The sequence below is a fragment of the Erythrolamprus reginae genome, chromosome 8, assembly GCF_031021105.1.
Source record: "Erythrolamprus reginae isolate rEryReg1 chromosome 8, rEryReg1.hap1, whole genome shotgun sequence".
Classification (NCBI taxonomy): Eukaryota; Metazoa; Chordata; class Lepidosauria; order Squamata; family Dipsadidae; genus Erythrolamprus; species Erythrolamprus reginae.
In genome coordinates, this window is record NC_091957.1 from 10276928 (window position 1) to 10304740 (window position 27813).

Genomic DNA, 27813 nt, shown 5'->3' on the forward strand with positions numbered 1-27813 from the left:
TTTGGACAAAAAAATTCTCTCTCTCTCTCTTCCTCCCTTTCGCTCTATTTCTCTCCCTCTTTCTCTCTCTTTCTTCCTCTCTCTCTACATTCCTCTTTCTTTCTCTCTTCCTTCCTTCCTTTTTTGCTCTTTCTATCTCTCCCTCCTTTCCTGCTTCTCTTGCTTTCTTTCTCTCTCTTTCTCTCTTGTTTTCTTTCTTTCTCTCTTGCTTTCTTTCTCTCTCTTTCTCTCTGTCTTGCTTTCTTTCTCTCTCTGTCTTGCTTTCTCTCTCTTTCTCTCTCTCTTGCTTTCTTTCTCTCTCCCCCTGTCTTGCTTTCTCTCTCTTTCTCTCTTGTTTTCTTTCTCTCTCTCTTGCTTTCTTTCTCTCTTTCTCTCTGTCTTGCTTTCTTTCTCTCTCTGTCTTGCTTTCTTTCTCTCTCTCTCTTTCTCTCTGCTGAGCTTCGCGGCACACCTGACCATGTCTCACGGCACACTGGTTGAAAAACACTGTTCTATGTTTCTATGTTAGTGAAGGAAGGTAGACACAGATGGTGTTTACGAACATCTGTGTCTCTCCTAATTTGGGTTGTCATCCCTCACAACCTGGCAGAAGATTTCCCAATGGAGACATGTAGGATGAAGGAACAGATTTCCCAAAATAAAACTGAAGCCACTTCAAGAAAGGATGAACACCCTAGAGCAGACAAAGACACACAAGAATGAAACCCTCCATCGTTATTCCTGCTGACTAAAGACTTGGGTCCGGGATGGAAGGGGCCTCCTCACAGTTCCTTCCTGCCAATTGAGTAGCGTTTCCAATATGGATGTTTTCCGTCCTTCTGAGGTCCTCCTTCCTGCCTCGCTCCTGTGCGGCTCCCGCCGGACGGCAAAACAATAAAATGAGGAAAAACTCTTGACACGAACTCAGCCCCAGAGGGCTCCGGCTGAGCACATTACGCACGTCGGATGATTTTTCCTTCGCATGTTTGGTGTCCATATTTTGGCACAGGAAAGTCTGCGGAGAAACGGGCCCGGTGTTAAGAAAGGTGTTACTTGTGAGGGGGAAAAAACAAATTTCGGGTATAATTTTTTTATTTTTCTCCACCTTAGAAATAAAAATATTATTATTATTATTATTATTATTATTATTATTATTATTATCATTACTATTATTATTAATTTATTTTTCTCCACCTTAAAAATAAAAATATTATTATTATTATTATTATTATTATTATTATTATTATTATTATTATTATGTCAGTACAACACAGCAAACGAGATCACTATGCTGGATTTCGTATTTCATCACCAGTCGGGCGCTTCCCAAGCACCTAGGACTGCGTGATGTAGCGGCGAATTATGTGTGCCGATCCCAGTAAAGCGGCCTTTTGCAATTGACAGATGGAGATTTTGTCAATTCCAATGGTTTTCAAATGTCCGCTGAGATTCTTTGGCACTGCGCCCAGCGTGCCAAGTGCCACTGGGACCACTTTCATGGGCTTATGTCAGAGTCGTTGCAGCTCGATTTTTAGATCTTCGTATTTCACTAATTTCTCTAGCTGCTTCTCCTCAATTCTGCTGTCCCCTGGGATTGCGATGTCGATGATCCATACTTTCTTTTTCTCCACGATCACAATGTCTGGTGTGTTATGCTTCAGAATTTGGTCATTCTGAAGTCGGAAGTCCCACAGTAGTTTTGCTTGCTCATTTTCGACCACTTTTTCGGGCTTATGATCCCACCAGTTCTTTGCCACTGGTAAATGGTAGTTCCGGCACAAGTTCCAGTGGATCATCTGTGCCACAGCATTATGTCTATGCTTGTAGTCAGTCTGTGCAATCCTTTTGCATTATTATTATTATTATTATTATTATTATTATTATTATTATTATTTAGATTTGTATGCCGCCCCTCTCTGTAGACTCGGGGCAGCTCACAGCAATAATAAAAACAATGTACAACAATATAATATTTAAAATTAATAGGAAAGTGAACACAAGAACAAGGGGACACAATCTGAAGTTAGTTGGGGGAAAGATCAAAAGCAACGTGAGAAAATATTATTTGACTGAAAGAGGAGTAGATCCTTGGAACAAACTTCCAGCAGACGTGGTAGATAAATCCACAGTAACTGAATTTAAACATGCCTGGGATAAACATATATCCATCCTAAGATAAAATACAGAAAATAGTATAAGGGCAGACTAGATGGACCATGAGGTCTTTTTCTGCTGTCAGACTTCTATGTTTCTATGTTAAAAATATCTAAAAACCCTTATTTAAAAAGCAAGACATACACACAAACATACCATGCATAAACTATATAGGCCTTGCAAAAGGCAAGGCGGGTGGGGGCAATCCTAATCTCCGGGGGGAGCTGATTCCAGAGGGTCGGGGTCGCCACATACCTTGATACAGACCCCATAACACTGGGGAACAGCAATTTCGTTGTCTTAAATCTGTGACTTGTTTTCAACTTACTTTTGGCCTCTGGAACTGTAAAATAAAGGGAATACATATCTAATTTTACAGATATTAACAGCAGCTAGAGTTGTGTTTGCACAACAGTGGAAACATGAAGAGATTCCTTCAGATGGGTTATTTTAAAAAAAATTAGAATGTGCAGAGATGGATAGATTAACATTAAAAAGAAAGAAAGAAGAAACAAGAGTATTTCTCAACAGGGGACTTGTACCAATGGCTAAAGAACTGAAACACAGGTTAGAAATGAAAAAAAATTAAGAGAATGATTAATCATACAACAAAAGCTTTTTAGTACGTATAAGCTAGTAATATTAAAGAACCATTATTAAAGATACTGTATGTATATTTGGGCTACTACTATGTTTATTGTCCTTTCGTCATTCAAAACGGATTGTACTCGGACAACATGCTGTTCATATAGACGTTGAGTTTTTAACGTTTATGGGGGGGGGAATCGATCAATAAAACATATATTTAAAAATAAAAATAAAGCTAAGCTAATCTTGATTTTTAAATTGCTTCCCTGCAGATGAAGGATTGAGGATTAGCACAGTGCTGGGAATTGCCTTTGGCGCTTTTCTGATCGGAGTCCTGCTCACCGGAACCCTGTGGTACATCTATTCTCACACTCGTAAGTTTTGTTTTGTATACATCCATACATAATACCATAAATCAGGAAGTCTCCAACCTTGGCAACTTTAAGACCGGTGGGCTTCAATTCCCAGAATTCCTCAACCAGCCAAACTGGTTAGGCAGGCATCGGCGATCGTGGTTAGGGTCTTCTTTTGACACAGGGCCAGGCCAGCTTCATCAAGCTGATGTTTTGGGGTCGCCGGCCTGGCCCATAAGCACCGCCTCTGCCCGGTGCTCCCAGTGAATGGTGTGGAAGGAGGCTTTAGGGTGCTGTTCGAAGCTTTTGTTCAGCTGCAGGTTCACCACGCCGTTCATGGCTACTGCAGCACCCACCAAGAACAAGAATCCAAGCAGCCACCCCGCTCCCACCTAGCCACCTTCTCTTCCGGGCTCGGAGAAGCGTGCAACTGGGAAAATTCTACGTCTGGGGGAATCAATCGAGAGGGACCACACGTTCTTTCGGGTCACTAGTGGCCCCCTGGCATCACTCTGCAGCCCCCCCCCCAGGCAGGCACGCCCTACTATTTGAGAAGCACTGAATTAACTCAAGATGACCAAGTAGAGAAGAGGGTCAGAGTAGCAAGTGGAATGCTTGGCTGCATAGCTAGAGGTATAACAAGCAGGGAGAGGGAGATTGTGATCCCGCTGTATAGAGCACTGGTGAGACCCCGTTTGGAATATTATGTATTGTATATTTTATATATTGTGAGTCCTCGGAGAGGGTCAGCATAAAAATCCAATAAATAAAATAAATAAATAAATAAATACTGTGTCCAGTTCTGGGTCCAAAGACGGGCTACAAGAATGGTGGAAGGTGTTAAGCATAAAACGTATCAGGAAAGACTTAATGAGCTCAATCTGTATAGTCTGGAGGACAGAAGGAAAAGGTGGGACAGGATCGAAACATTTAAATACGTGAAAGAGTTTAATAAGGTTCAGGAGGGAAGTGTGTTTAATAGGAAAGTGAACACAAGAACAAGGGGACACAATCTGAGGTGAGTTGGGGGAAAGATCAGAAGCACCGTGAGAAAATATTATTTGACTGAAAGAGGAGTAGATGCTTGGAACAAACTTCCAGCAGACGTGGTTGGTAAATCCACAGAACAGAATCTAAACATGCCTGGGATAAACATATATCCATCCTAAGATAAAATACAGGAAGTAGTCTAAGGGCAGACTAGATGGACCAGGAGGTCTTTTTCTGCCGCCCATTTTCTATGTTTCTATCTTTTCCAGATTTATCTGGAGATGCGAAGGATGGAATTTGGCTTTTTTTTTTTTCCCATGCGGGACCCCCCACCTTATCTTTATTCGCCTGTCTTCCCCTCCCTCTTGGTCCCTTCCAATTCCCAACAGGAGACATCTGGTCTGGTTTTGGCAGCCGTGACCTACATATTTTCCTTAATCTCTGGAAAAGTGCAGGAGCCTCAATCATTGAAATCTTTTTATCTGCTTATTGGGTTGGTCTGCCAAGGTTCACCCCTGCTGGAAGAAGGCAGTGGGAAAGGATTCAGTCAATCCCATTGGGATTTCGGAAAGCCAACAAACCGCCATGTGTCTTCTGTCTCCTTGTCAACTCCGAGTTGGATCCAGCATGGGAAATTTCCCCCCGGGTAGACAACTATATCTGTAGCTCGGGATTGAACTGTGGGATCCCTGGTGGGGGTTTTTTTGAGTTGAGTTGTCGGTTTGTGGATGTTTCATTACGCAACAAGACAATATCATCAGAATAAAAGAGCTTATTTTTAAATTTTATTTTTTAATTTATTTAGTTTGTCAAGCATGTATGAGAAAACAATTACAGACTTAAGAACTTAATTCATTCCATGACCAGGTTCTTAAGTCGAAAGGTTTCTAAGTAGAAGCATTTTTTCCCATAGGATTCAATGTAAAAGCAAATAATGCATGCAAACCCATTAGGAAAGAAATAAAATTTGGGTGGGAGGAGGAGAAAGAAGAAGAGGAGGAGGACAATCACTGCCGAAGGAAGAAGGTGAGATGAGGGGAATCAAAAAAATCCAAAACTTTAAGGCTTAAAAAAAAAAGAGGGAGGAAACTGTCCGGGGCCTTCGTGCTGCTCTCAAATTTCCTGGGAAATGTTTCCGGGCTCGGATTCTACAAGTAGAAAATGAGACCACATTTGGAATACTGTGTTCAGTTCTGGAGACCTCACCTACAAAAAGATGTTGACAAAATTGAATGGGTCCAAAGACGGGCTACAAGAATGGTGGAAGGTCTTAAGCATAAAGCGTATCAGGAAAGACTTAATGAACTCAATCTGTATAGTCTGGAGGACAGAAGGGAAAGGGGGGGGACATAATCGAAACATTTCAATATGTTAAAGGGTTAAATGAGGTTCAGGAGGGAAGTGCTTTTAATAGGAAAGTGAACACAAGAACAAGGGGACACAATCTGAAGTTAGTTGGGGGAAAGATCAAGAGTAACGTGAGAAAATATTATTTCACTGAAAGAGTAGTAGATTCTTGGAACAAACTTCCAGCAGACGAGTCTGCGGAGAGGGGCGGCATATAAATCCAATAAATCTAATCTAAATCCACAGTAACTGAATTTAAACATGCCTGGGATAAACATATCTCCATTGTAAGATAAAATACAGAAAATAGTATAAGGGCAGACTAGATGGACCATGAGGTCTTTTTCTGCCCTCAGTCTTCTATGTTTCTATGTTCTTAAGAAGAGGCAAAAAAATCTTGAACACCCGGTTCTTATCTAGAAAAGTTCTTAAGTAGAGGCGTCCTTAGGTAGAGGTATACCACTGTATAAGTATGAACATATCATATACAAGAGGGAGCCAGAAGCGTGTTTCACTCTCTGCTATTTCTATTATGTTCTGTGTGATATAGTAAGAACTGTATGTTCAAATGATGGATTATGTACTTATTTATTTATTCGACTTCTATACCACCCAAACCAAAGGACTCAGGGCGGCTTACTATATAAAAATACAAATACAGTACAGTAAAAAAAAGAAGTCAAATAAGGAAAATCTAAAACTGTAAACCTCAATTTAAAAAAATCCATAACTTATAAGACTGTAAGAACCTAAGAAGAGCCCTGCTGAATCAGGCCAAAGCCCATCGAGTCCATCATTCTGTGTCTCACAGTGGCCCACCAATTGTCCATGGGGATCTTGAGCAAAAAGAGAAGGCGAGACCCTCCCTTTCCCTTGACCCCCAACAAATGGGACCCAAGGGAATCCTGCCTGCCTCAACCAACATAAAGGCGGCACTTGGACATCCGTTTCAATAACCACCTATGATACACTTGGCATCCATGAATCTGTCTAATCCTGCCTTGAAGCTATCCAGGCTGACAGCTGTCACGACCTCTTCTGGAAGTAAATTCCATAAACCAAAGACCCTCTGGGTGAAGAAATATTTCCCTTTATTTGTCCTCACTTTCTTACCTAGGAGTTTTAGGGAGTGCCCCCTTGTCCTAGTATTGTGTGATAGAGAAAAGGATTTTTCTCTATCCACCTTTTCTATCCCATGCATGATTTTATACACTTCGATCAAGTCACCCCTTAAACGCCGTCTTTCAAGGCTGAAGAGACCCAGGTGTTGCAGCCTGGTTTCATAAGGGAGGGGCTCCATTTCCTTGATCATTCTTGTTGCCCTTTTTTGCACCTTTTCCAGTTCCATGATATCCTCCTTGAGGTGTGGTGACCAGAACTGTACACAGTACTCCAAGTGTGGTCTCACCATCGATTTGTCAGCCTTGATAGCTTCAAGGCAAGGTTAGACAGATTCATGGATGCCAAGAGTATCGGTGGTTATTGAAACGGATGTCCATGTGCTGCCTCCAGAACTGGACACAGTATTATTCCAAACGGGGTCTCACCAGCGCTCTATACAGCGGGATCACAAGCTCCCTCTTCCTGCTTGTTCTACCTCTAGCTATGCAGCCAAGCATTCTACAGTGATAACTCATCTTACAAACGCCTCGTCATACAAACTTTTCGAGATACAAACCCGGGGTTTAAGATTTTTTTGCCTCTTCTTACAAACTATTTTCACCTTACAAACCCACTGCCACCACTGGGATGCCCCGCCTCCGGAATTCCGTTGCCAGCGAAGCACCCATTTTTGCGCTGCTGGGATTCCCCTGAGACTCCCCTCCATGGGAAACCCCACCTCCAGACTTCCGTGTTTTTGTGATGCTGCAGGGGAATCCCAGTAGTGTAAAAACAGGCGCTTTGCTGGCAACAGAAGCCTGGAGGTGGGGTTTCCCAGCGAGGGGAGCCTCAGTGAAATCGCAGCATTGCAAAAACACAGAGGTCCGGAGGTGGGGTTTCGAGAACTTCGGTGTTTTTGCGATGCTGCGATTTCACTGATGCTCCCTTTGCTGGGAAACCCCACCTCCGGTCTTCCGTTGCCAGCAAAGTGCTCATTTTTGTGATGCTGGAATTCCCCTCCTGGGATTCCCTTGCAGCATCGTAAAAACACAGAGGTCCGGAGGTGGGGTTTCCCATGGAGGGGAGCCTCAGGGGAATCCCAGCAGTGCAAAAACGGGCGCTTCGGATGGCAAAAGGGGTGAATTTTGGGCTTGCACGCATTAATCGCTTTTCCATTGATTCCTATGGGAAACATTGTTTCACCTTACAAACTTTTCACCTTAAGAACCTCGTCCTGGAACCAATTAAGTTTGTAAGACAAGGTATCACTGTACTTGCTTTCCGTACCACCTTTGAGACTGTCAGGGTTTTATGTTGCATTTTAGAATTGTATTTATTATCGTGTCTTTTTTATTTTTGGTAAGCCGCCCCGAGTCCATTTTTGGAGAAGGGCGACCTACACATTTAATTTAATAAAATAAAAAAAATAAAAATAACCCATTCCAGGTGCCATCACCAAAACCCAACCGGTCTCAGAGAATCCACCTGCGTCGGAGAGCAGCAGCACCAATCACAGCTTGGGCAGTACCCAGAGCACCCCCTGTTCCACCAGCAGCATGGCATAGCACCCCCAAAAACGGGGAAGCCACAAGGGACTTCTCAGAGGGAAAGCATCAGGACTGCGGAGAAGTTGGGTTGCAAGATTGGTGAAGACGGTGTCAATTCCAAGACAGCGGACTTCTGCTCTTCCTCCATCGAAAAGTTGGGTGCTTCCAGCTGGCAACGTCAAAAGCTACTTCTCGGAAACTTATCAGGATGGACTGAGGGGCATTGGGGGGTCCACCATCTTAATCTGGGACTAGCAATTGGATCCTCCCATATATGCGTCCATGATTTGCCGAAGTTGAACTGTTGCATTAGACTCTTCTCGTGTTAGGCGTCAGATAGCGAGTGAACCACTCTGCGGACTTTTTTGCTTATTTGTTAAGTGGAGCGGCAGCTAACCTCGCTTCCGAAAGAAAACCAGGGTTGAACTAGGTTTGCGGAGGTTTGCTTCGTCTCCTGGCTAAAACCCTGGAGAGAGAAAAGTATTGTGTGAATTGGGAAGCCCCATTAAGATTGAAAAGTGTTATTTTCTCGTGGGTTTTTTCTCCACATCTCAAAGGCCCAACTTTGGTGATGGGGGGGTGGACCAGGGCTTTGAGCCATGCGCTCCAGAGGTCTTCCATGGGTCATCAGACTCAAATAACACCAGGGATTTCGTTCCCTCTTTCTGATGGATTTGTAGTTCTCCTTCCAGTGGGATGCACTCAATTGTGCCAAAACTCTGATTCCCAACAACTTTCAAGCGTGAACATGCTGGGGATTGTAAGAATGAGGGCCCACCTGAAAAATATCCACTTCTCCGGAAAAAGCAAAGCCCCCCTCTTAAGATCAGCATCGCAGCAACCTTTCGAGATAGAAGAAACAAGAGTAGGGGGTTAGACTACAAGACCTCCAAGGTCCCTCCCATTATTCAGTTAAGTCAAAGAATTACCGTATTTTTCAGAGTATAAAACGCACCACAGTATAAGACGCACCTTATTATCTGTCTCTTCCTCTGGGGAGATTCAACACATTATTTTATCCCCTGGTTATGGCTTTAAAAAAACGTTATTTGGAGAGAGTAACAATGAAAGAGACTGCAAGCCAGTAAGAGCTGGGGACATTGTTAGAACTTGGTTAGGGCTGGGAAGAAATATATTTGGAGCAAGTAGAGCAATGGGGGAAAAAAGCATGCAAAGACTTAGGGCTGGAAAAACATTCTTTGCAGGGAGTAACAATGAAAGAGCCTGCAAGCCGGTAAGAGCTGGCAACATCGTTAGCATCTGGTTAGGGCTGGAAAGAAACATATTTGGAGCAAATAGAGCAATGCAAAAAAGACTACAAAGACTTAAGACTTAAAGACTTAACGTGGAAAAATATTCTTCGCAGAGAGTAACAATGAAACAATCTGCAAGGTAAGAGCTGGGAAGTCTGCGGAGAGGGGCGGCATACAAATCTAATAAATAAATAAATAAGTTTGTTAGCATCTCAATAGGGCTGGAGAAAAGCTTCCCAAAAGCTACATTTGGAGCTTACATTGTGCACTCGAAAGCTACATTTGGAGCTTATAGATGCAGTCAAATTTTCAGCCTCCTTTAGGGAGAAAATAGGTGCGTCTTATACTCCAAAAATACGGTAATTCAGGAGGGCACTTCCCCACCCTAGTTGGTTGGGTTCACACCTCATGGGTCACCCAAGAATTAATCCAAATTATACTCACTTCAGCCGGTTTGTGCAGAAACTATTCCTCGTTCTAAAAGGACTCAGGACCACCTGTTCTGAACGACGTATAAATATAGAATATATTTTGTAAACTGTATACAGGGAAATAATACTGCGCCTACTCACCATTGTCAGTTCTGGCTGTTGTTATTTTTAAACTTTTCAGATGGGCGAAGGGGTCTAAAACAGGATTCCAGATGCTATTAAATTTTTTGGGGGGTGAAGAGCGCATAAAGGAAACTGAGTCATGTCCGCCAACGTCCCACCAGATGTATTTCCGACCAATATGGAGCCCAGCGGGAGCCGCTCCAGCTGCAAATATAGATGCTGGAAGGTTCGGAAATTTGTGTTTGATTGACAGATGCAAATAAGGGCTCTTTATTATTATTTTTGCAGCCAGCAGATCTATTGTGCATACAGCGGTCTTTTGTTGCCCCCTGGAGGCCGGGATGTGTTTCTCTTCAGGCTTTCCCCATGGCAAAGGGGGGCCCCTGTTGGATGGTTTTAAAAATGCACGTTGGAAGACTCTTAAAAGGAGCAGCTTCCCATTTAAGGCATGAAACATGTAGCAACAGATGAGCAAAGGGTTCCAATTTGTTGAGGTTTTAATTTATTCATTGGGAGCATTTATTCCCTTGGAATCCGAGTCTCCCCATTATTCCAAAGCTTAGGCTCAGTCAGATTTTACAAAGAAGAGAACGAATTTAAGACTTTTTAAAAATAGCTGTAAACCATGTAAAATAAAACCACATTTTCTTCGATAAATTAACTTTTATAAATTCAGCATGATCTAAATTTCCTGCTCCTTGGCTGGGGGAAAGGAGGAGACATTATAAAAGCAGAATTATTATTATTAAAATAACAGTCCCCATTTGTTCGGTGCTTCTAAGAAAGTCACAAGATCACCCCACCCACCTACCATTGGGGGGGACGACGACCCAGAATTGCATCAGTGCAGGACAAGATTCCAGTTAAACTGCTGGCAAATTCCCAGAGGGGGGGGGGGTAGGAATTAGAGAAAGAGTTTGCATACTCTGTTTGCAAGATATTCGGAGAATTTATACCCAGCAATCGGCTGCATAGACATGAGGCTGGCTTGCATACTTGAAATATTGGAAAATTAAAACCACCCCAGAAGGGGAGGCCAAGGGGCTGGAGGATGTGGGGGGGGGGGGGTGGAGGAATTTAGCGGCAATTTAATCTCCACCTTTATGCAATTTGGAGAGGCAGGCATAACATTGCTTAAAAGGGTTTAATCCACGCTTAGCATCCTTTTTTGGGGGGGAGGGGGGAATTCACTAGATTTGAAGCGAAGCCCTAAAGAGAGATATAAATGCACCAGGACAGATTCCTTGCAAGAATGGAAAATGGAAAAAAAGAATAGACTGGAGGGAGGAAAGAAAGAAGGGGAAGGGAAAAAAGAAAGGAAAGGAGGAAGGGGAAGGGAAAGGGAAAGAAAGAAGGAAAGAAGGGAAAGGAAAGGAAAGAAGGGAAAGAGGAAGGAGGGAAAGGAAGAAGGAAAGGAAAGGAGGAAGGGAAGGGGAAAGGAAAAAAGAAGGAAAGGAGTAAAAGGAAAGGAAAGAAGGGAGGAAGGAAGGAAGGAAGGAAAGGAGGGAAAAGAAAAAAAGAAGGGAAGGGGGAAAGGAAGAAGGAAAGGAAAGGAGGAAGGGAAAGGGAAAGGAAGAAAGGAGGGAAAGGAAGAAAGAAGGAAAGGAGGGAAAGGAAAGGAAGGAGGGAGGAGGGAAAGGAAAAAGGAAAGGAGGGAGGAAAAGAAAACAGAAAGAGATGGAGGGAGGAAAAGGCAAGGAAAGGCTGGGGAGGGAAGGGAAGAGAGAGAGAGAAGAGGAAAGGATTGCAAAATGAAACTAAGCTAACTTTACTGGTCTCCCTCCCTTCATTACTCCCACTGTCCTCAAGTAATTTTTAAAAACGAAGCCTTCCAGCAAATTAAAGAGTTCATAACCCAAAGTATTTGCAGAACGAAGACAGGAAAAGTTTGGGCAGCAGGGAAGACTCTTAACCCCTACCCCAAGTTCCCTAAAATTAAGAGGAGGTCGATCCAGGCGAGGCTGCCAACGGGGAAACATCTTGATCAGGTTCCCACCCACCCCACCCTTCAACCCCCCCTCCTCATCCTTCTTGCAGAATTCCTCACCCCACCCGCTGGTGGGTTAAAGCAGCTGGACTTGGGGGACTTCACCGACCATTGGCCACAGCCTACCCCACCTAGAGGGGAGGAAGATGGGAGATGTCATCTGACTACGCCACGTTTGAGCAAGAATGGAGGTGGGAGTCCCATTCCGGGGAGGGGTGTGTGTTATGTGAAATGCTTGGTCCCACCAACCCCATGGTTGTTGAGAAATCATTGTGTGCTTTGGTAGCTTGCTGGAATAACAGTGACTCTTTCTGTCGTCCCCCCCCAAAAAAGTGCACTTGGGTCTTAAGAGCCCCCACCCCAAAACCGATCAATGCCCTACTGTGGGTCCAGCTAAGCCTCCCGTTCTGGACTCCAGACTACTGCAGTGGTGTCACACCTTTTTTGTCCCCTCGGGTACCGAAAGAGTGTCACACTATCGCGCATGTGTGAGTGCCCACACCCATAACTCAAGGCCTGGGGAGGGCAAAAACAGCTTCTCTCCCTCCCCCCCACCCCAAGACCCTCTGGAGGCCAAAAACAACCTGTTTCCCAATTACTGGTGGGCCCAGTAAGGTCGTGTTTCACCCTCCCCAGGCTCCAAAGGCTTCCCTGGATCCTGGGGAGGATAAAAACTCCTTCCCCTATCCCCCGGAGGCTCTCTGGAAGCCAAAAACGCCCTCCCAGATCTCTGTATGAGCCAAACATCAACTGGCTAGCACCCACATGCACATTGGAGTTGAGCTAGGGCAGGGGTAGGCAAAGTTGGCTCTTCTATGACTTGTGGACTTCAACTCCCAGAATTCCTGCGCCAATCACGTTAGCTCAGGAATTCTGGGAGTTGAAGTCCACATGTCATAGAAGAACCAACTTTGCCTACCCCTGAGCTAGGGCAACAGCTCACGGGCCAGTGATGGCCATAGCTTTGCCATCACTGCTCTAGTCAGCAGGGGTAGGCAAAGTTGGCTCTTCTATGACATGTGGACTTCAACTCCCAGAATACCCAAGCTAGCATGACTGGCTTAGCAATTCTGGGAGTTGAAGTCGACAACTCATAGGAGAGCGAACTTTGCCTACCCCTATTCTAGTGGGTACCAAACATGCAAGAAGCATTGTAACTCCACACGACTGGTCCCTTTGAATGTCCACTACTACAGAGTCCAGAAGTAGAGAAACGGGGTGAGCTCAAAGAGGGGACCATTTGTAACATGTGAGTAGGAGCGTCCCCTCACAAGGGTAGCCCAACCCATCAAGGCAGCGTGTGATTAAGAGACGGGGATGGAAGACGGAGCGAGACATCGACGGGGGGACAGCGAAGGAGCGAGTCGAGAAGGCACGTAGGAGGCGCGGCAGCTCGTATCTTGTCTCGGCAGTGCCAAGGAACATCCCTCTGTTGCTCAAGGCCGGAGGAGATAGCTGACCCTCTTTTGGGTTATGAGGAAAAAGTCCACGTCTCCGAGCTTGTGGACCTCAAAGTGGTTCAACCATCAAGCAGGCGGCCACCCAAACGTGAGTTGTCCGGTTGAAAAGTCAACCCAGAGCTCTCGGAAATGCCGTGGTTGGAACGTGCCTGCGCCATGGATAGAGTAGGACGCCAAGGTCTCTGCTGCCCACTCCACATTGGCGGAAAGTGGCATCCCACGGCCCTACTGAGAAAGGTTGGGGTCCAGCAGCTTCAAGACGCCCCCGACCAAATGCAGGCTGCCCGTCACGAGGACACGGATGCCCACGGCTTCCTTGAGCAGAACGGCCCCGCTGCTGGCCACGGGGTGCGGGTGGAGTCCCTGGGGCGCCAGAGCCGGCAAGTTCGGGTCCCGGCCTTGGGTAATCCATTGCAAAGCATGTGTGATGCAAGGGAAAACCAAAGAGTTGGAATTGAGCGGGCGGGCGGAGGAGGCAGCGAAGATCGGGGTGCTGTGATGCAGGGGCTGCTTCAGCCAGCCCCCCACCTCCGGCAAGACGGGGAACCAAGGGTCCTGGGTCAGCTTGGCCTCCATCAGCCGGTTCCAGTGGTTCTGATTCTGCAGGCAGCGGGTCAGGACGTTCTCCAAGGTGACGTTGAAATTCTGCTGATCTGCAGATGATTTGGGAAAAAATGAACACAAGGAAGGCGAGAAAAGTCAGAATGAAGCCCCCTCCTCACTTCTCCAAGCCTCAGCATTTTGCAAATAATGTCAGGAAGGCCATAGACCAGGGGTGCTTAAATCTGGAAACAGGGAAGGAGTGGACCGCTTCTTTATTCTATAAGCCGCCCTGAGTCCACAAGGAGAAGGGCGGCCTATAAATCAAATCAGTCAATCAGTCAATCAGTCAATCAGTCAATCAGTCAATCAATCAATCAATCAATCAATCAATCAATCAATGACTCTCCCAGTGAAAATGGAACTAGGGAGGGCTGCCAAGATTTGTGCGCGATGGGTGCCCAATATTTTTATCGCTGATTGCTGAGTTTTGAATTTTTTGGCTGTGGGTAGGGTGCCACTGACTTAGAAACATAGAAGACTGACGGCAGAAAAAGACCTCATGGTCCATCTAGTCTGCCCTTATACTATTTTCTGTATTTTATCTTAGGATGGATGTATGTTTATCCCAGGCATGTTTAAATTCAATTACTGTGGATTTATCTACCACGTCTGCTGGAAGTTTGTTCCAAGGATCTTCTATTCTTTCAGTAAAATAATATTTTCTCACGTTGCTTTTGATCTTTCCCCCAACTAACTTCAGAATGTGCCCCCTTGTTCTTGTGTTCACTTTCCTATTAAAAACACTTCCCTCCTGGACCTTATTTAACCCTTTAACATATTTAAATGTTTCGGTCATGTCCCCCCTTTTCCTTCTGTCCTCCAGACTACACAGATTGAGTTCATGAAGTCTTTCCTGATAAGCTTAAGACCTTCCACCATTTTTGTAGCCCGTCTTTGGACCCGTTCAATTTTATCAATCGCTTTTTGTAGGTGAAGTTTCCAAAACTGGACACAGTATTATTCCAAATGGGGTTTCACCAGTGCTCTATACAGTGGGATCACAATCTCCCTCTTCCTGCTTGTTATAACTCTAGCTATGCAGCCAAGCATCCTACTTGCTTTCCCTACCACCCGACCACACTGCTCACCCATTTTGAGACTGTCAGAAATCACGACCCCTAAATCCTTCTCTTCTGAGGATTTTGCTAACACAGAACTGCCAATGCAATACTCAGATTGAGGATTCCTTTTCCTCAAGTGCATTGTTTTACATTTGGAAGCATTAAGCTGCAGTTTCCATATATTATACGACACGGAGAAACCTCAGGACTCTTTAACAACCTACCTGCGTTTCCAACCGTCGAGACCTCGGTGTAATTGGGGCAGAAAACGGCGTAATCAAAATGGCAGGGCTGCAAAAGAGAAAACAGCCAAGAGGGGTAAATCAGATTTCACACTGCTGTCCTGGTTTGGGTGCTGTCATCCTTTAAGGCAGTGATTTTCAACCTTTTTTGAGCCGTGGCACATTTTTTTACATTTACGAAACATTGAGCGGGGGGAGGGTGGGGGCTAAAAAAAGTTTGGACAAAAAAATTATCTCTCTCTTCCTTTCGCTCTATTTCTCTCTCCCCTCTTTCTCTCCCTTCTTTCTCTCTCCATCCCTCTTTCTTTCTCTTCCTTCCTCTTTTTTGCTCTTTCTCTCTCCCTCCGTACCTCCCTCTATGTCTTTCTCTCTCTCTCCTTCCCTCCCTCTCTTTCTATCTCTGTATTGCTTTCTTTCTCTCTCTCTCTCTTGCTTTCTCTCTCTCTCTTGTTCTTTCTCTCTCTCTCGCTCTTTCTCTCTCTTGCTTTCTCTCTTGTTCTCTTTCTCTCTCTCTTGTTCTCTTTTTCTCTCTCTTTCTCTCTCTTGCTTTCTTTCTCTCTTGCTTTTTTTCTCTCTCTGAGTTTCGTGGCACACCTGACCATGTCTCACGGCACACTGGTTGAAAAACACTGCTTTAAGGAATTGCTTTCAATGGGGAGGGAAGGCCGTGGAAATGAGGAAAACCCCGCTCACCAGTAAAAGTTTTAGCAAAGCCGCCGTATCCCGGTCTCCCGTTACGTTGAACAGCAGCACTCGGACTTCAGAGCCGCTGTAAAGGCAGGGGGAAAAATAGTTATTTTATCAGCCCTTCGCTGCATTTCTTCCTTCTATCCTTCCTTTCACAACTCCTTCCTTCCTCCTCTCCTTCCTTAACTCTTCCCCTTCTTCCCTCTCCCCTTCCTTCCCTCTTTCCTTCCTTAACTCATATCTTCCTCCCTTCCCTCCCTTTTCTCCTTCCTTCCCTTTCCTGTTTCCTCCTTTCCTTCCTTTCCCAAGTCCCTTCCCTCTTTACTTCCTTAATTCACACCTTCCCTCCTTCCTTCCCCAACTTCTTCCTTCACCCCTTCCCTCCCTCTTTCCTTCGTTCCTTCCGTTCCCTCTTTCCTTCCGTAATTCCCACCTTCCTTCCCTTCCCTTCTTTCCTTCCTTTCCCAACTTCTTCCTTCCCTTTTTCCCTCCTTCCTTCCTTAACTCCCACCTTCCTTCCCTTTCCTTCCTTCCCTTCTTTCCTTCCTTTCCCAACTTCTTCCTTCCCTTTTTCCCTCCTTCCCTCCCTTCCTTCCTTAATTCCCATCTTCCTTCCCTTGTCTTTCCTTCCTTTCTCAACTTCTTCCTTCCCTTTTTCCCTCCTTCCCTCCCTTCCTTAATTCCCACCTTCCTTCCCTTCCTTCCCTTGTCTTTCCTTCCTTTCCCAACTTCTTCCTTCCCTTTTTCCCTCCTTCCCTCCCTTCCTTCCTTAATTCCCACCTTCCTTCCCTTCCTTCCCTTGTCTTTCCTTCCTTTCTCAACTTCTTCCTTCCCTTTTTCCCTCCTTCCTTCCTTAACTCCCACCTTCCTTCCCTTTCCTTCCTTTCCTTCTTTCCTTCCTTTCTCAACTTCTTCCTTCCCTTTTTCCCTCCTTCCCTCCCTTCCTTCCTTAACTCCCACCTTCCTTCCCTTTCCTTCCTTCCCTTCTTTCCTTCCTTTCTCAACTTCTTCCTTCCCTTTTTCCCTCCCTCCTTCCCTCCCTTCCTTCCTTAATTCCCACCTTCCTTCCCTTCCCTTCCTTCCCTTGTCTCTCCTTCCCTCCCTTCCTCCCTTAATTCTTTCCTTCTTTCCTTCCCTCCCTCCTTCTCTTTCCCTTTTGCACCATAAAAGAGATTTCTGGTCTTGCTACAATGCAAAACCACAGCCCAGAAATGCAGCAATATAGGATTCCCCGATCCCGTTTTGCAAAGATATTTCCTTCGCTGAGGATCTTTCGTCTCTCTTCCCTCCAGAGCTTCCACACAAACAACTCCCGCCCCATCTCTGCTTACTCTGTAGGTTTGTCTTCATTCAAGGCCGCTTGGCGAAACCAGCGGACGCAGGCCTGAATACTGCTGGTGGTGTGCGCCCCGTCGATGTACCACGTGACCGGACCATGGTGCAGAACCTGGTTACGTCCCAGCCACACGGTGGATTTCAGGCCTGGAAAGGAAAGGAAAAGCCCTGCTGCCAAACTTTGCAGCCTCCTGGGTCAGGGCCTAAGTTTCTAGCCCTCATGATTCTGGAGGGACTCAAATGAGAGATATGGGCAGAATCTGGTTGTTGTTTTTTTAAGAGGGTTTTTTTTTTTCTTAAAAAAATGAAACAAACAGTCTTTGGTGTTGGTCCTTTTGTCTCCTGCAAAGTTACGCGTGGTTAAACCAATATCCATGCTTAAGCTATGAATGATGGTTCCCAAGAGCTGGCTTCACACAACACGGGGATTGAGGAGAAACTTCCTCACAGTGAGGAAAATTAACCAGTGGAACAGCTTGCCACCAGAAACTGTGGGCACTCCGTCACTGGAGATTTTTAAGAAGAGACTTATCTAAATTGGTATACTTCAGCAAAGGGCTGGGCTAGTAGTCCTCCAAGGTCCCTTCCAACTCCTATTCCTTATTCTATTTTATTCTAATTTATCTTCTATTCTATTCTAATTTATCTTCTATTCTATTCTAATTTCTATTCTATTCCTCCATTCCATTCCATTCCATATTCTATTCTATTCTAATTTCTGTTCTATTATATTCTTCCATTCCATATTCTATTCTATTCTATTCTAATTTCTATTCTGATTTCTATTCTAATTTCTATTCTATTCTAATCTTCCATTCCATTCCATATTCTATTCTATTCTATTCTAATTTCTATTCTGATTTGTATTCTGATTTGTATTCTATTCTAATCTTCCATTCCATTCCACATTCCTGCTCTGATTTCTATTCTACTATGATTTCTATTCTAATCTCTATTCCATTTTATTTAATTTTTAATTTAATTTAATTTTAATTTAATTTATTAGATTTGTATGCTGCCCCGCTCCGAAGACTCGAGGACTTTATTCTATTGTTCCAACCCATCCCGTATTCTATTCTGATTTCTATTCCATTCATACTTTAAGCTCACCCACACCCTGGATGGTGCAGCTCTGAACAAGCTATTCGTTATTTAAAACTTTATCAAAAGTTTTGGAGAGGCCAAACCGTCACGTCTCTATCTCCACCCTCCAGCCCCCATGACTTTAAGCGGCATAATTGAACCTTTCCGTTCCATTCCCCCCCCCCCCCGTGCCGCTTTGCATCCCTCAACGGATGTCCTTGGTGGGACCCAGCCAAAAGAAGACTTAACACTTTCCCTTTGTTTCACCAGGAAATGGTCCTTCTGCCTGGGCTGAATTGATGAATTGCTGAAAGTTAAGGATGGGGAGGGAGGGGCAGGAAATAGGTCAGGGGTAATAGGTCAGGATGCAGCCTTGGGGTGGAGGGAGGGTGGAGAGAAGAGGAGGAAAAGGAGGAGAAGGTGGATAATAGTGAGGAAGGGGAGACAAATGATAAGAAACATAAGGTAGATAGGAAGGAGAAGACAGATGAGGAGGAGGAAATATATAACAAGAAAGAGGAGAGAGATGAGGAGGAGAAGTGGAGGTGGAAGAAGACGAGGAGGAGCGGAGAAGGAGAGGAGGAGGAGGAAGAGGAGGAGGAGGAAGAAGAGGAGGAGGAGGAGGAGCAGAGGAGGAGAAAGAGGAGCGGAGAAGGAGAGGAGGTGGAAGCAGACGAGGAGGAGCGGAGAAGGAGAGGAGGAGGAGGAAGAGGAGAAGGAGGAGGAAGAAGTGGAGGAGGAGGAGGAGCAGAGGAGAAAGAGGAGCGGAGAAGGAGAGGAGGTGGAAGAAGACGAGGAGGAGCGGAGAAGGAGAGGAGGAGGAAGAGGAGGAGCAGGAGGAGGAGGAGGAGGAGCAGAGGAGGAGAAAGAGGAGCGGAGAAGGAGAGGAGGTGGAAGCAGACGAGGAGGAGCGGAGAAGGAGAGGAGGAGGAGGAAGAGACGCAGGAGGAAGAAGAGGAGGAGTAGCAGAGGAGGAGAAAGAGGAACGGAGAAGGAGAGGAGGTGGAAGAAGACGAGGAGGAGCGGAGAAGGAGAGGAGGAAGAGGAGGAGAAGCAGGAGGAAGAAGAGGAGGAGGAGGAGTAGCAGAGGAGGAGAAAGAGGAGACAGGAGCAGATGAGGAAGAGGAGAAGGAGGAGGAGAACTGGAGAAGAAGGAAATATATAAGGAAGAGAAGTTAGAAAAGAGGAAGATGACAGATAAGAAGAAAGATAAGGTAGATAAGAAAGAGATGACAGAGGAGGAAATATATAACCAGAAAGAAAAGACAGATAAGAAGGAAGGAAGAAGAGAAGAGAAACATAAGGTAGAGAAGGGGGAGGAGAAAACACACCATGAGAAGGAGACCCCCATACCTTGTACCATGGGCTGGTCCGGCTTAAAAGCAGGAGCCAAGCAGGGAACCCTCTTCGACGGAGCTTCAGAAGTTCGCCACAAGTCCTTCAGCTCTCTGGTATCTGGAAAAAGCGAACTATAAATCTAAATAACATTTGTTGCCGACTCTTGGCAAGATGCTGTGGGCACTTTCTCTCCGTGGGGTATCAACCTTCCCTCCCCAACTCCCAACTCAACTTCGAGAAACCGGGATGACCATCAGGAAGGGTTGGCAGGATTACACCTTGCCAAGAACAAGCAAACCAGTGTGTGTGGGTCTTTCCTTACCCAGATACCCACAACGTCCCAGCCATGTGCGGGACAATTGGAGGGCTAAAGCAGCATTGGACCGTTGGTGGTCACCAGCTAAACCTAGTTGAAGGTCCTTGTGGTCATCTTCGAAGGCATCCAGGTCAGGGCAGAGAAAAAGCAGGCACTGCGGAAGAGAAAGGAAACCCAAGATTGATTTTTTGCTCGAAATAATAATAATAATAATAATAATAATAATAATGATAATGATAATGATAAAGATAATAATGATGTTAATTATTATTATTATTATTTATTAGATTTGTATGCCGCCCCTCTCCGAAGCTCAGCTTGAAACCTTGAGACCGTCAGGATCGAACTCCTGGCAGTCGGCAGAATTATGCCTGCAAGGCTACATTTTGATCACTGTACTGCCATGGCAGGGTTAACAGAGTTGGAAGGGGCCTTGGAGGTCTTCTAGTCCGACCCTTTGCTCAAGAAGGAAACCTATACCATTTTGGACCAATGTTTGCCCAATGTCTTCTTAAAAGGCTCCAGTGATGGAGCACCTGCACAACTTTGCTAAGTGTTGGGGTATAAAATTTTCTTTATTTGTTCTCCAACATACAGTAAAAGCAACATAAATGAACATTCAGAGAAAAAAATATATCCTAACAATGCTTTTAATTCACTGCTCAAAAAAAACGAAGGGAACACTTAAACAACAGAATATAACTCCAAGTAAATCAAATTTCTGTGAAATCAAACTGTCCATTTAGGAAGCAACACTGATTGACAATCAATTTCACATGCTGTTGTGCAACCACAAGTCTAGTGCCAATTCTTGCAACAGAGCTTTAAGCTGATTGGCAGGAAGGTCAGAGGGACACACCCCCTGTAAACACCTGATTGGTTGGACTGTAAAAATATGTTCCAAGGCGCCAGAATAGAAGCTTTAGTTCCTAACACCAGGGGAAATTTGCCTTCTTCCGTGTGATCTTAAACGACCCCTGTGAAACAGTCGTTCGACCCCCAAAGGGGTCCCGACCTCCAGGTTGAGAACCGCCAATCTAGAAGAACATTGGTGGGTCCAAGGCAACCTTACCTGGGATTCTTCAGCTCTCTGTTTCAGCACTTCTAACGATCTCTCTGGTTGTGGTACCGTGAATGCTGGCACACCGGGCTGAAAGGCAGATCAGGACATTAGAGGAGTGCTTTACAAGGCCAAAGAGGAAGATTTTTCCTCCAAAACTCCTGACCACCTGGTGACTGAACTACTGCAATGCGCTCCCTGTGGAACTGCCCTAGAAAGCAGTTCAGAAGACACACTGAGGGCAAACTGGGCTCTTTGGGCAACCTATTGTCTGTGGGACTCCCAAAGACTTTTTGATGGAGGCAATTTACACACACTGTAAGTATTTTTTGGAGCATAAGATGCACCAGAGTATAATAATAATAATAATAATAATAATAATAATAATAATAATAATAATAATAATAATAATAATAATAATAATAATAGAGCAATCCCAGGGGACAGCAGAATTGAGGAGAAGCAGCTAGAGAAATTAGTGAAATATGAAGATCTAAAAATCGAGCTGCAACGACTCTGGCATAAGCCAGTGAAAGTGGTCCCAGTGGTACTTGGCATGCTGGGCGCAGTGCCAAAGGATCTCAGCGGACATTTGAAAACCATCGGAATTGACAACATCTCCATCTGTCAATTGCAAAAGGCCGCTTTACTGGGATCGGCAAACATAATTCGCCACTACATCACGCAGTCCTAGGTGCTTGGGAAGCACCCGACTGGTGATGAGGTACAAAATCCAGCATAGTGATCTCGTTTGCTGTGTTGTATTGAAATAATAATAATAATAATAATAATAATAATAATAATAATAATAATAATTTATTAGATTTTTATGCTGCCCCTTTCCGAGGACTCAGGATGGCTCACAACAATAACAATATAGTCCAAATCTAATAGTTAAAACTAAAAGTAAGAACCCACTATTATTAAAAATCAATCGATACTACATAATCACACCATACTCAAGTCTTACTAGTCAGAAGGGGGCGCATTAATCTCCCCATGTCTAGCGACATAAATGGGTCTTCAGAGTCTTGCGGAAGGCGAGGCGGGTGGGGGCAGTTCGAATCTCTGGGGCCGCCACAGAGAAGGCTCTTCCCCTAGGTCCCACCAGACCACATTGTTTAGTCAACTCTGGGTATGATTTTTTTTTTAAATGCAAAACCAAGATGGTGCATGTGCAGAAAAAGAGGCAGCTTTGTTTTGGGGGAGGGAAATGGATGGGGGGGGGGAATCTGTCTACCGGGTATTTATCTGGCTAGTGTCCTTAGTCTGGTCAGTTTCAGCACATTATTTTATCCCCTGGTTAGGGCTGATAAATACCTTATTGGGCACAAGCAGTAATGAAAAAAAGCCTGCAAAGACTTAGGATTGGAAAAAACATTCTTTGGAGGGAGTAGCAATGAAAAAAAAAAGCCTGCAAGCCATAAGAGCCCAGAAGATCTTTAGCGCCTTGTTAGGGCTGTGGGGGGAATAAAAACATTCAGAGTATATAGACCAAAAACATTCAAAGGATGTAGAAGAAATTTCTGGATCTTATTCGGAGAAATGAAGCCAAGGTCAAAACTGCTTAATTTACAAGGATTTTCTTAAGAGGTCTCCAGGCTTGAAGGTGGAGGGAGAAGATCCAGCCAAGGGATCTACCTTGAAGATGCCACCTTTCTGCCAGGCTATCTTCTCGATGGTGTCTCCCAAGATGCTGGTGTGGTCAATGCCCAAGGAAGAGACGCCACATACTATGGGCTTCCTACAAGGGAGGCAAAGAGAAAAGGAGAGGAAGAAAACTCAAATCAATCCATCAGAATACAGATGGAAGGGACCCTGGAAGTCTTCTAGTCCAACCCTCCTGCTGGTCATCTAGTCCAACACTCCACTGGTATAATCGTATTTCCTTATACTTTCACCCTTCCCACACATGCACAGACAACCTCCACCGTACTCCATTTTTGGGCCTAGCAGGCCTCCCTGAAGCCTGTTTCTCGACTTCCTGTGGGCCCAGTAGGCCCGTTTTTCACTCTCCTCAGGCTCCAGAGGCTTTCTTGGAGCCTGGGGAGGGCAAAAACGCCCGCCCTCAGCCCCCAGAGGCCTTCTGGAGGCAAAAAATGCCCCCCCAGAGCCTACGCATGTGCCCAAAAACCAGCCAGGCGGAGTTGAGCTAGGCCAACGGCTCGTGGACCTACAGAGATATGGCTCCGCGTGCCACAAGTTCATCATCACGGACCCAGAAGTTCGACCTCCATACCTGACAATGTTTGTACAGTCATAGGCGCCCCCGATGCCAACTTCTATAACTGCCAAGTCAACCTGAGAGGAAGAAACATAATATCTTGTGGTCTCCTTGGCCCCAAGAGGGTTTCGTGTCCTCCAGATCGTAGACCTGTAGCCCACATCTCAGGGTCTATAGCTGGCTGAGGATATGGGAATTGCACACTTGTCATATTCTGGTCTTTAAGAATGAGTTTATTTATGTACGCTTCTATGATATGTGGACTTCAACTCCCAGAATTCCTGAACTAGCATAACTGGCTCAAGAATTCTGGGAGTTGAAGTCCTCAAGTCATAGAAGAGAAGTAACTTTGCCTACCCTTGCCTTAAAGCGACTTTCCAAACTGCATGGAATAACATGGAAGTTTGGATTGAGTTTGGGTTATTACATGGAATTACATGGAAGTTTGGATTGAGTTTGGGTTATTACATGGAATTACATGGAAGTTTGGATTGAGTTTGGGTTCAACTCAACTTGAGGTTGAGTGTGGTCCAGGGTGGATTCCCTGCGAATCTCCAGATGTTGGGACTCTGCCGATCAACATCTGGACAACCACCAGAACCTCGCCTATCTTCCCCAAACACATCTATTTCCCTCCAATTTTATAAAAGGGACTTTTGGGGGGTCCAACATACCTTCTCGTGCAGAAAGACGTGGAAAGCCATGATCGTAAGGAACCGGAAGTAGGCAGGCATGGAAGCATGGTGGGAGTCCTGAAAAAGACCACGGAAGAGTTAGGAGGATCTGACTTGGAACAAATGGACCAGGGAAGGGCTGCCAATTTTTTTTACTACCACGCTGTAGCTTGTTTTGTGGGTGTGGCTTGCCGGCCATGTGACCAGGTGGGAGTGGCTTGATGATCATGTGACCGGGGGTGGCTTAAAGGTCACGTGACTGGCTTAAAGGTGGCCAGCTTGATGTCACTCACGTCAAGGGTTTGGGTTAGGGTGCCTGGCCTCTCCTCGCCTCAAAGAGAGACAATTTCCCTCTCTACTTACTATTACTGAACATCTAAAATATACTATTTAATTCTATGTATATACGCCAGATGTGTACATACATATTACACACAAAAATAGACATTATCTACTATATAAACTGTATGTGTATGTACACATACACATACACACGCACAGTTCTTCTAAAATTATACACATTCAACCTCATTTACTGCAGTAGGAAAAACATACCCAGAGCCCAGAGGGGTGGGGGGAATAAAAAAAATTCAAAATTTTTCTACCGATTCTGCATAAATGACCAAATTTTTTCTACTGGTTCTGCGTACCTGATCGTACCCGTAGGAGCCTATCACTAAAATGGACTATTAAGGTCTCAAGCCCACACTCCGTTAGTCACTATCAAAATCTAGGGTGAATCTAAATGAAACCTCTTTTGATTTCTGGAATATGCCTATCTGAAAGACTTACAAATAATTGAGCTCCTTCTAAGTTCTAAGCTAGATCTGGATGTGAAGATGGTGATTGTTGTGGCCCGCCAGCAGCCCGTGAAGCTAAAAGCGGATCCCGTCCAAAATGAGGCCGATGGGGTGATGCGCCAGTGGCCTGTGCATCTGGCACCCGAGTCGGATAGTGGGGAAGATGGTGAGGACTTGGTGCCAGAGGTTCAGCCTGGACCTCTGGAACCTCCAGCACCTCATAGCAGTGATGAAGAAAAAGAGACTTCTCCTCTTTTTGATGCACGAGTGCGCAGAGCTGCCGAGAGACAGGAATGGTTACTCCAGAGGAGGTCTCCTCGGGAGTAAGACTGGGGGCTAATTGGCCACTCCCCTCGTCTACTTAAGGACAGCAGAGCCAGTTGAAAGGATGCAGGAAACAACAGTTTTGACTGGTGTATCTGTCTTGAATGTCTTGTGAATCCCTGTTTCTCTGCTTTGGATTTCTTATCAGGGAAGACTCCTGGGCGTTTTGCCAAGCCTTTGGAAACGACGTGAGATAGCAAGAACTAATTGCATTGCTTGGAGTTAAGACTGTCTGAACTTATGCCAGCTGCTAATTAATCTTCATTAGCAGCTGACATTTTGCAAAAAAAAAGATTGCTTTTTAATTTGTCTCGGTGTCTCCACTGCTAAGCCAGTTATTAGCAGTGGTTCACTGCAGCGGCGGGTTGCACTTACTTGCAAACCAGTGCACTGAGTGTGCATCCTCTTCATTTGGGCGTGCCCCTGCGCACCCCCACATCTCTCGTGCGATTTTGCTTCTGTGCATGCGCAGAAGGAACAATGCACCAAAATCTCACAAGGGGAGACTCACGCATGCAATTTAAGCATTTTTTTGTTTCTATGCATGCATGGGGGAAAAAATTGCTGAATTTGCGTGGGCTCGGGCGTCCCCTCCTGAGATTTTGCTCCGCGCATGCGTGGCAAGTAAAAATGCGCTAAAATCACACAAGATGATTGCATGGGCACGATTTTGGCAATTTTTTTACTTCTGCACATGTCCTGCTGAAATCGCATGGGCTCACGTGATTTTGCTTCTGAAGAAAAACTGAAATTGAAGAAAAAAGTTGGCGCCACCCGATGGAGCTGTCACACACAAATTGCACAAATCTGGCCGCTGCTACCAATGTGGAGTTGCCAACTGCGCCGGTAGAAACCCACCACTGGTTCATTGATTAAATTAAGTCCGTTCAAACAGTGAGTTTTGATACGTTTGTAACTGGGCGCAGGACAGTGATATTCTTTTATCCACCAAGCCAGAAAGCTGGGGAAAATATTGTAAAAATTATTTTATTTTATTATTTTATTTTATTTATTCGGTTTTTTTAGACTCAGGGCGGCTTACAACATGTTAGCAATAGCACTTTTTAACAGAGCCAGCCTATTGCCCCCACAATCCGGGTCCTCATTTTACCCACCTCGGAAGGATGGAAGGCTGAGTCAACCTTGAGCCGGTGATGAGATTTGAACCGCTGACCTTCAGATCTACAGTCAGCTTCAGTGGCCTGCAGTACAGCACTCTACCTGCTGCGCCACCCCAGCTCGATGTTGCTTGCTTCTTCCATTTCTACGCCCCAAGCCCACCATCCGATCACAACCATCCCTGCCCGTCCGTTTCTTAGATGGGGTTTCTCGCCAGGTGACATCAAAACATACCTTGGTCTCCTCTAACCGGTTAAACACCTGCCAGAAATATTTGCTAAAAAGCTCTTGGCTGATGGGCTGTCCGTTAATCCGAATCCTCTCGCGGACTTGCACCAGGTGAGGTGAACTTGGGGGAAAGAAATCAGAAAACCAGGATTAACCTTAGATCAAGGTTTGAATGACCACCATGCCAAGATTGAAAGCAGAAACCCTACACTAGCTATTCTCAACCTGTGGGTCGCGACCAGTGTTCCCTCTAATTTTTTGGGGGGGTGGGCGGAAAAGTATAGTGTCTGAGCGGCAGTCCCTTCGGGACTGGGCGGCACAGAAATATCAATAGATAGATAGATAGATAGATAGATAGATAGATAGATAGATAGATAGATAGATAGATAGATAGATAGATAGATAGATAAATGAACTGACGAACAAACAAACAAACAAACAAATAAAAAACGCACCCTGTTTTGCCTCAGAGAATTTCAAAATAAAATACTGTACTGTGTGTCTATAACAGTGAGCTCATAATAGGGCAACTCTATCAATATCAAAATGCCACTTAAATAGTTGAGCTAGTTTCAAACTAGATTTTGATTTTCTTTCTCTCTTCCTTACTCCCATTCTTTTTCTTTCTCTTTCCCTTCCTCTCTTTTTTCTATCTGTTTCTCTCTCTTCCTCTCTCTCTCCTTCCCTCTCACTCTTTCCCTCTCGGCTTCTGGGCAGGTTTGGAAAACTCTGAGTTGATGATGATTTTTAAGTGAGCGATTGCTCACTGCTCAGCTTAGAGGGAACTATGGTCGCGACTCCTTTGGAGGGTCGAACGACCCTTTCACAGTCTTAATGTGTGGTATGTCTGTGGCTTGAATCTGGAAGAATGATTTTTGATGTTTTAGCCTTTTTAGAATGGTTTTTTTAGATTAGTTATTTATATTAATTGAATTAGATATGCTATTGTACATTGTTTTTTATTGTGTGTTGTGAGGAGGTCCACACAGAAGGGCAGCATACAAGTCTAATGAATGAATAAATAAACTAAAACTTCTATTCTGGGCACCTTGGAACATATTTTTACAATCCGATCAATCAGGCGTTTGCAGTGGGCGTGTCCGTCTAACCTTCCTGCCAATCAGATAAAAGCTCTGTTAGGAGAATTGGAGCTAGACTTATGGTTGGGGGTCACCACAATACGAGGAACTGTATTAAGGAGTCACAGCATTAGGAAGGTTGAAAACCACTGCTAGACCAATGAAGATATTTTGTTAAATGGAACGGAGTAAGTAAAACTCCACCAATTGCTGCTCAGAGTTTCGAAAACCGGATTTTATAATACACTGAATTTTGTTTACCTTCTGGAGATCAAATGGGGCGTTAATAACAATTCAAGGTGCAATTAATGCGGTTTGAACTTTGAT

At 44.9% G+C, this 27813-nt stretch overlaps 2 protein-coding genes across 3 annotated transcripts in view; one reads left to right on the forward strand and one right to left on the reverse strand.

The window, feature by feature from the left end:
- Nucleotides 1–9892, forward strand: part of ENG (endoglin) — a 49423-nt gene extending 39531 nt beyond the window's left edge. Inside the window, exons 14-15 of the mRNA XM_070758798.1 lie at nucleotides 2994–3095; nucleotides 7959–9892. Coding sequence (XP_070614899.1) covers nucleotides 2994–3095; nucleotides 7959–8077 — 221 coding nt within the window. The 3' untranslated portion in view covers nucleotides 8078–9892. The remainder of the gene's footprint in view (nucleotides 1–2993; nucleotides 3096–7958) is intronic.
- A 617-nt stretch (nucleotides 9893–10509) lies between these two features.
- The window catches only part of FPGS (folylpolyglutamate synthase), a 29547-nt gene continuing 12243 nt past the window's right edge, over nucleotides 10510–27813 (reverse strand). For both annotated transcript variants that reach the window (XM_070758806.1, XM_070758805.1), the window contains exons 5-15: nucleotides 26414–26528; nucleotides 23937–24014; nucleotides 23278–23339; nucleotides 22680–22782; nucleotides 21051–21128; nucleotides 19985–20132; nucleotides 19678–19779; nucleotides 17238–17388; nucleotides 15913–15988; nucleotides 15202–15268; nucleotides 10510–13966 (exon numbers count right to left, since the gene is read on the reverse strand). In XM_070758806.1, coding sequence (XP_070614907.1) covers nucleotides 13539–13966; nucleotides 15202–15268; nucleotides 15913–15988; nucleotides 17238–17388; nucleotides 19678–19779; nucleotides 19985–20132; nucleotides 21051–21128; nucleotides 22680–22782; nucleotides 23278–23339; nucleotides 23937–24014; nucleotides 26414–26528 — 1408 coding nt within the window. In that variant the 3' untranslated portion in view covers nucleotides 10510–13538. The remainder of the gene's footprint in view (nucleotides 13967–15201; nucleotides 15269–15912; nucleotides 15989–17237; nucleotides 17389–19677; nucleotides 19780–19984; nucleotides 20133–21050; nucleotides 21129–22679; nucleotides 22783–23277; nucleotides 23340–23936; nucleotides 24015–26413; nucleotides 26529–27813) is intronic.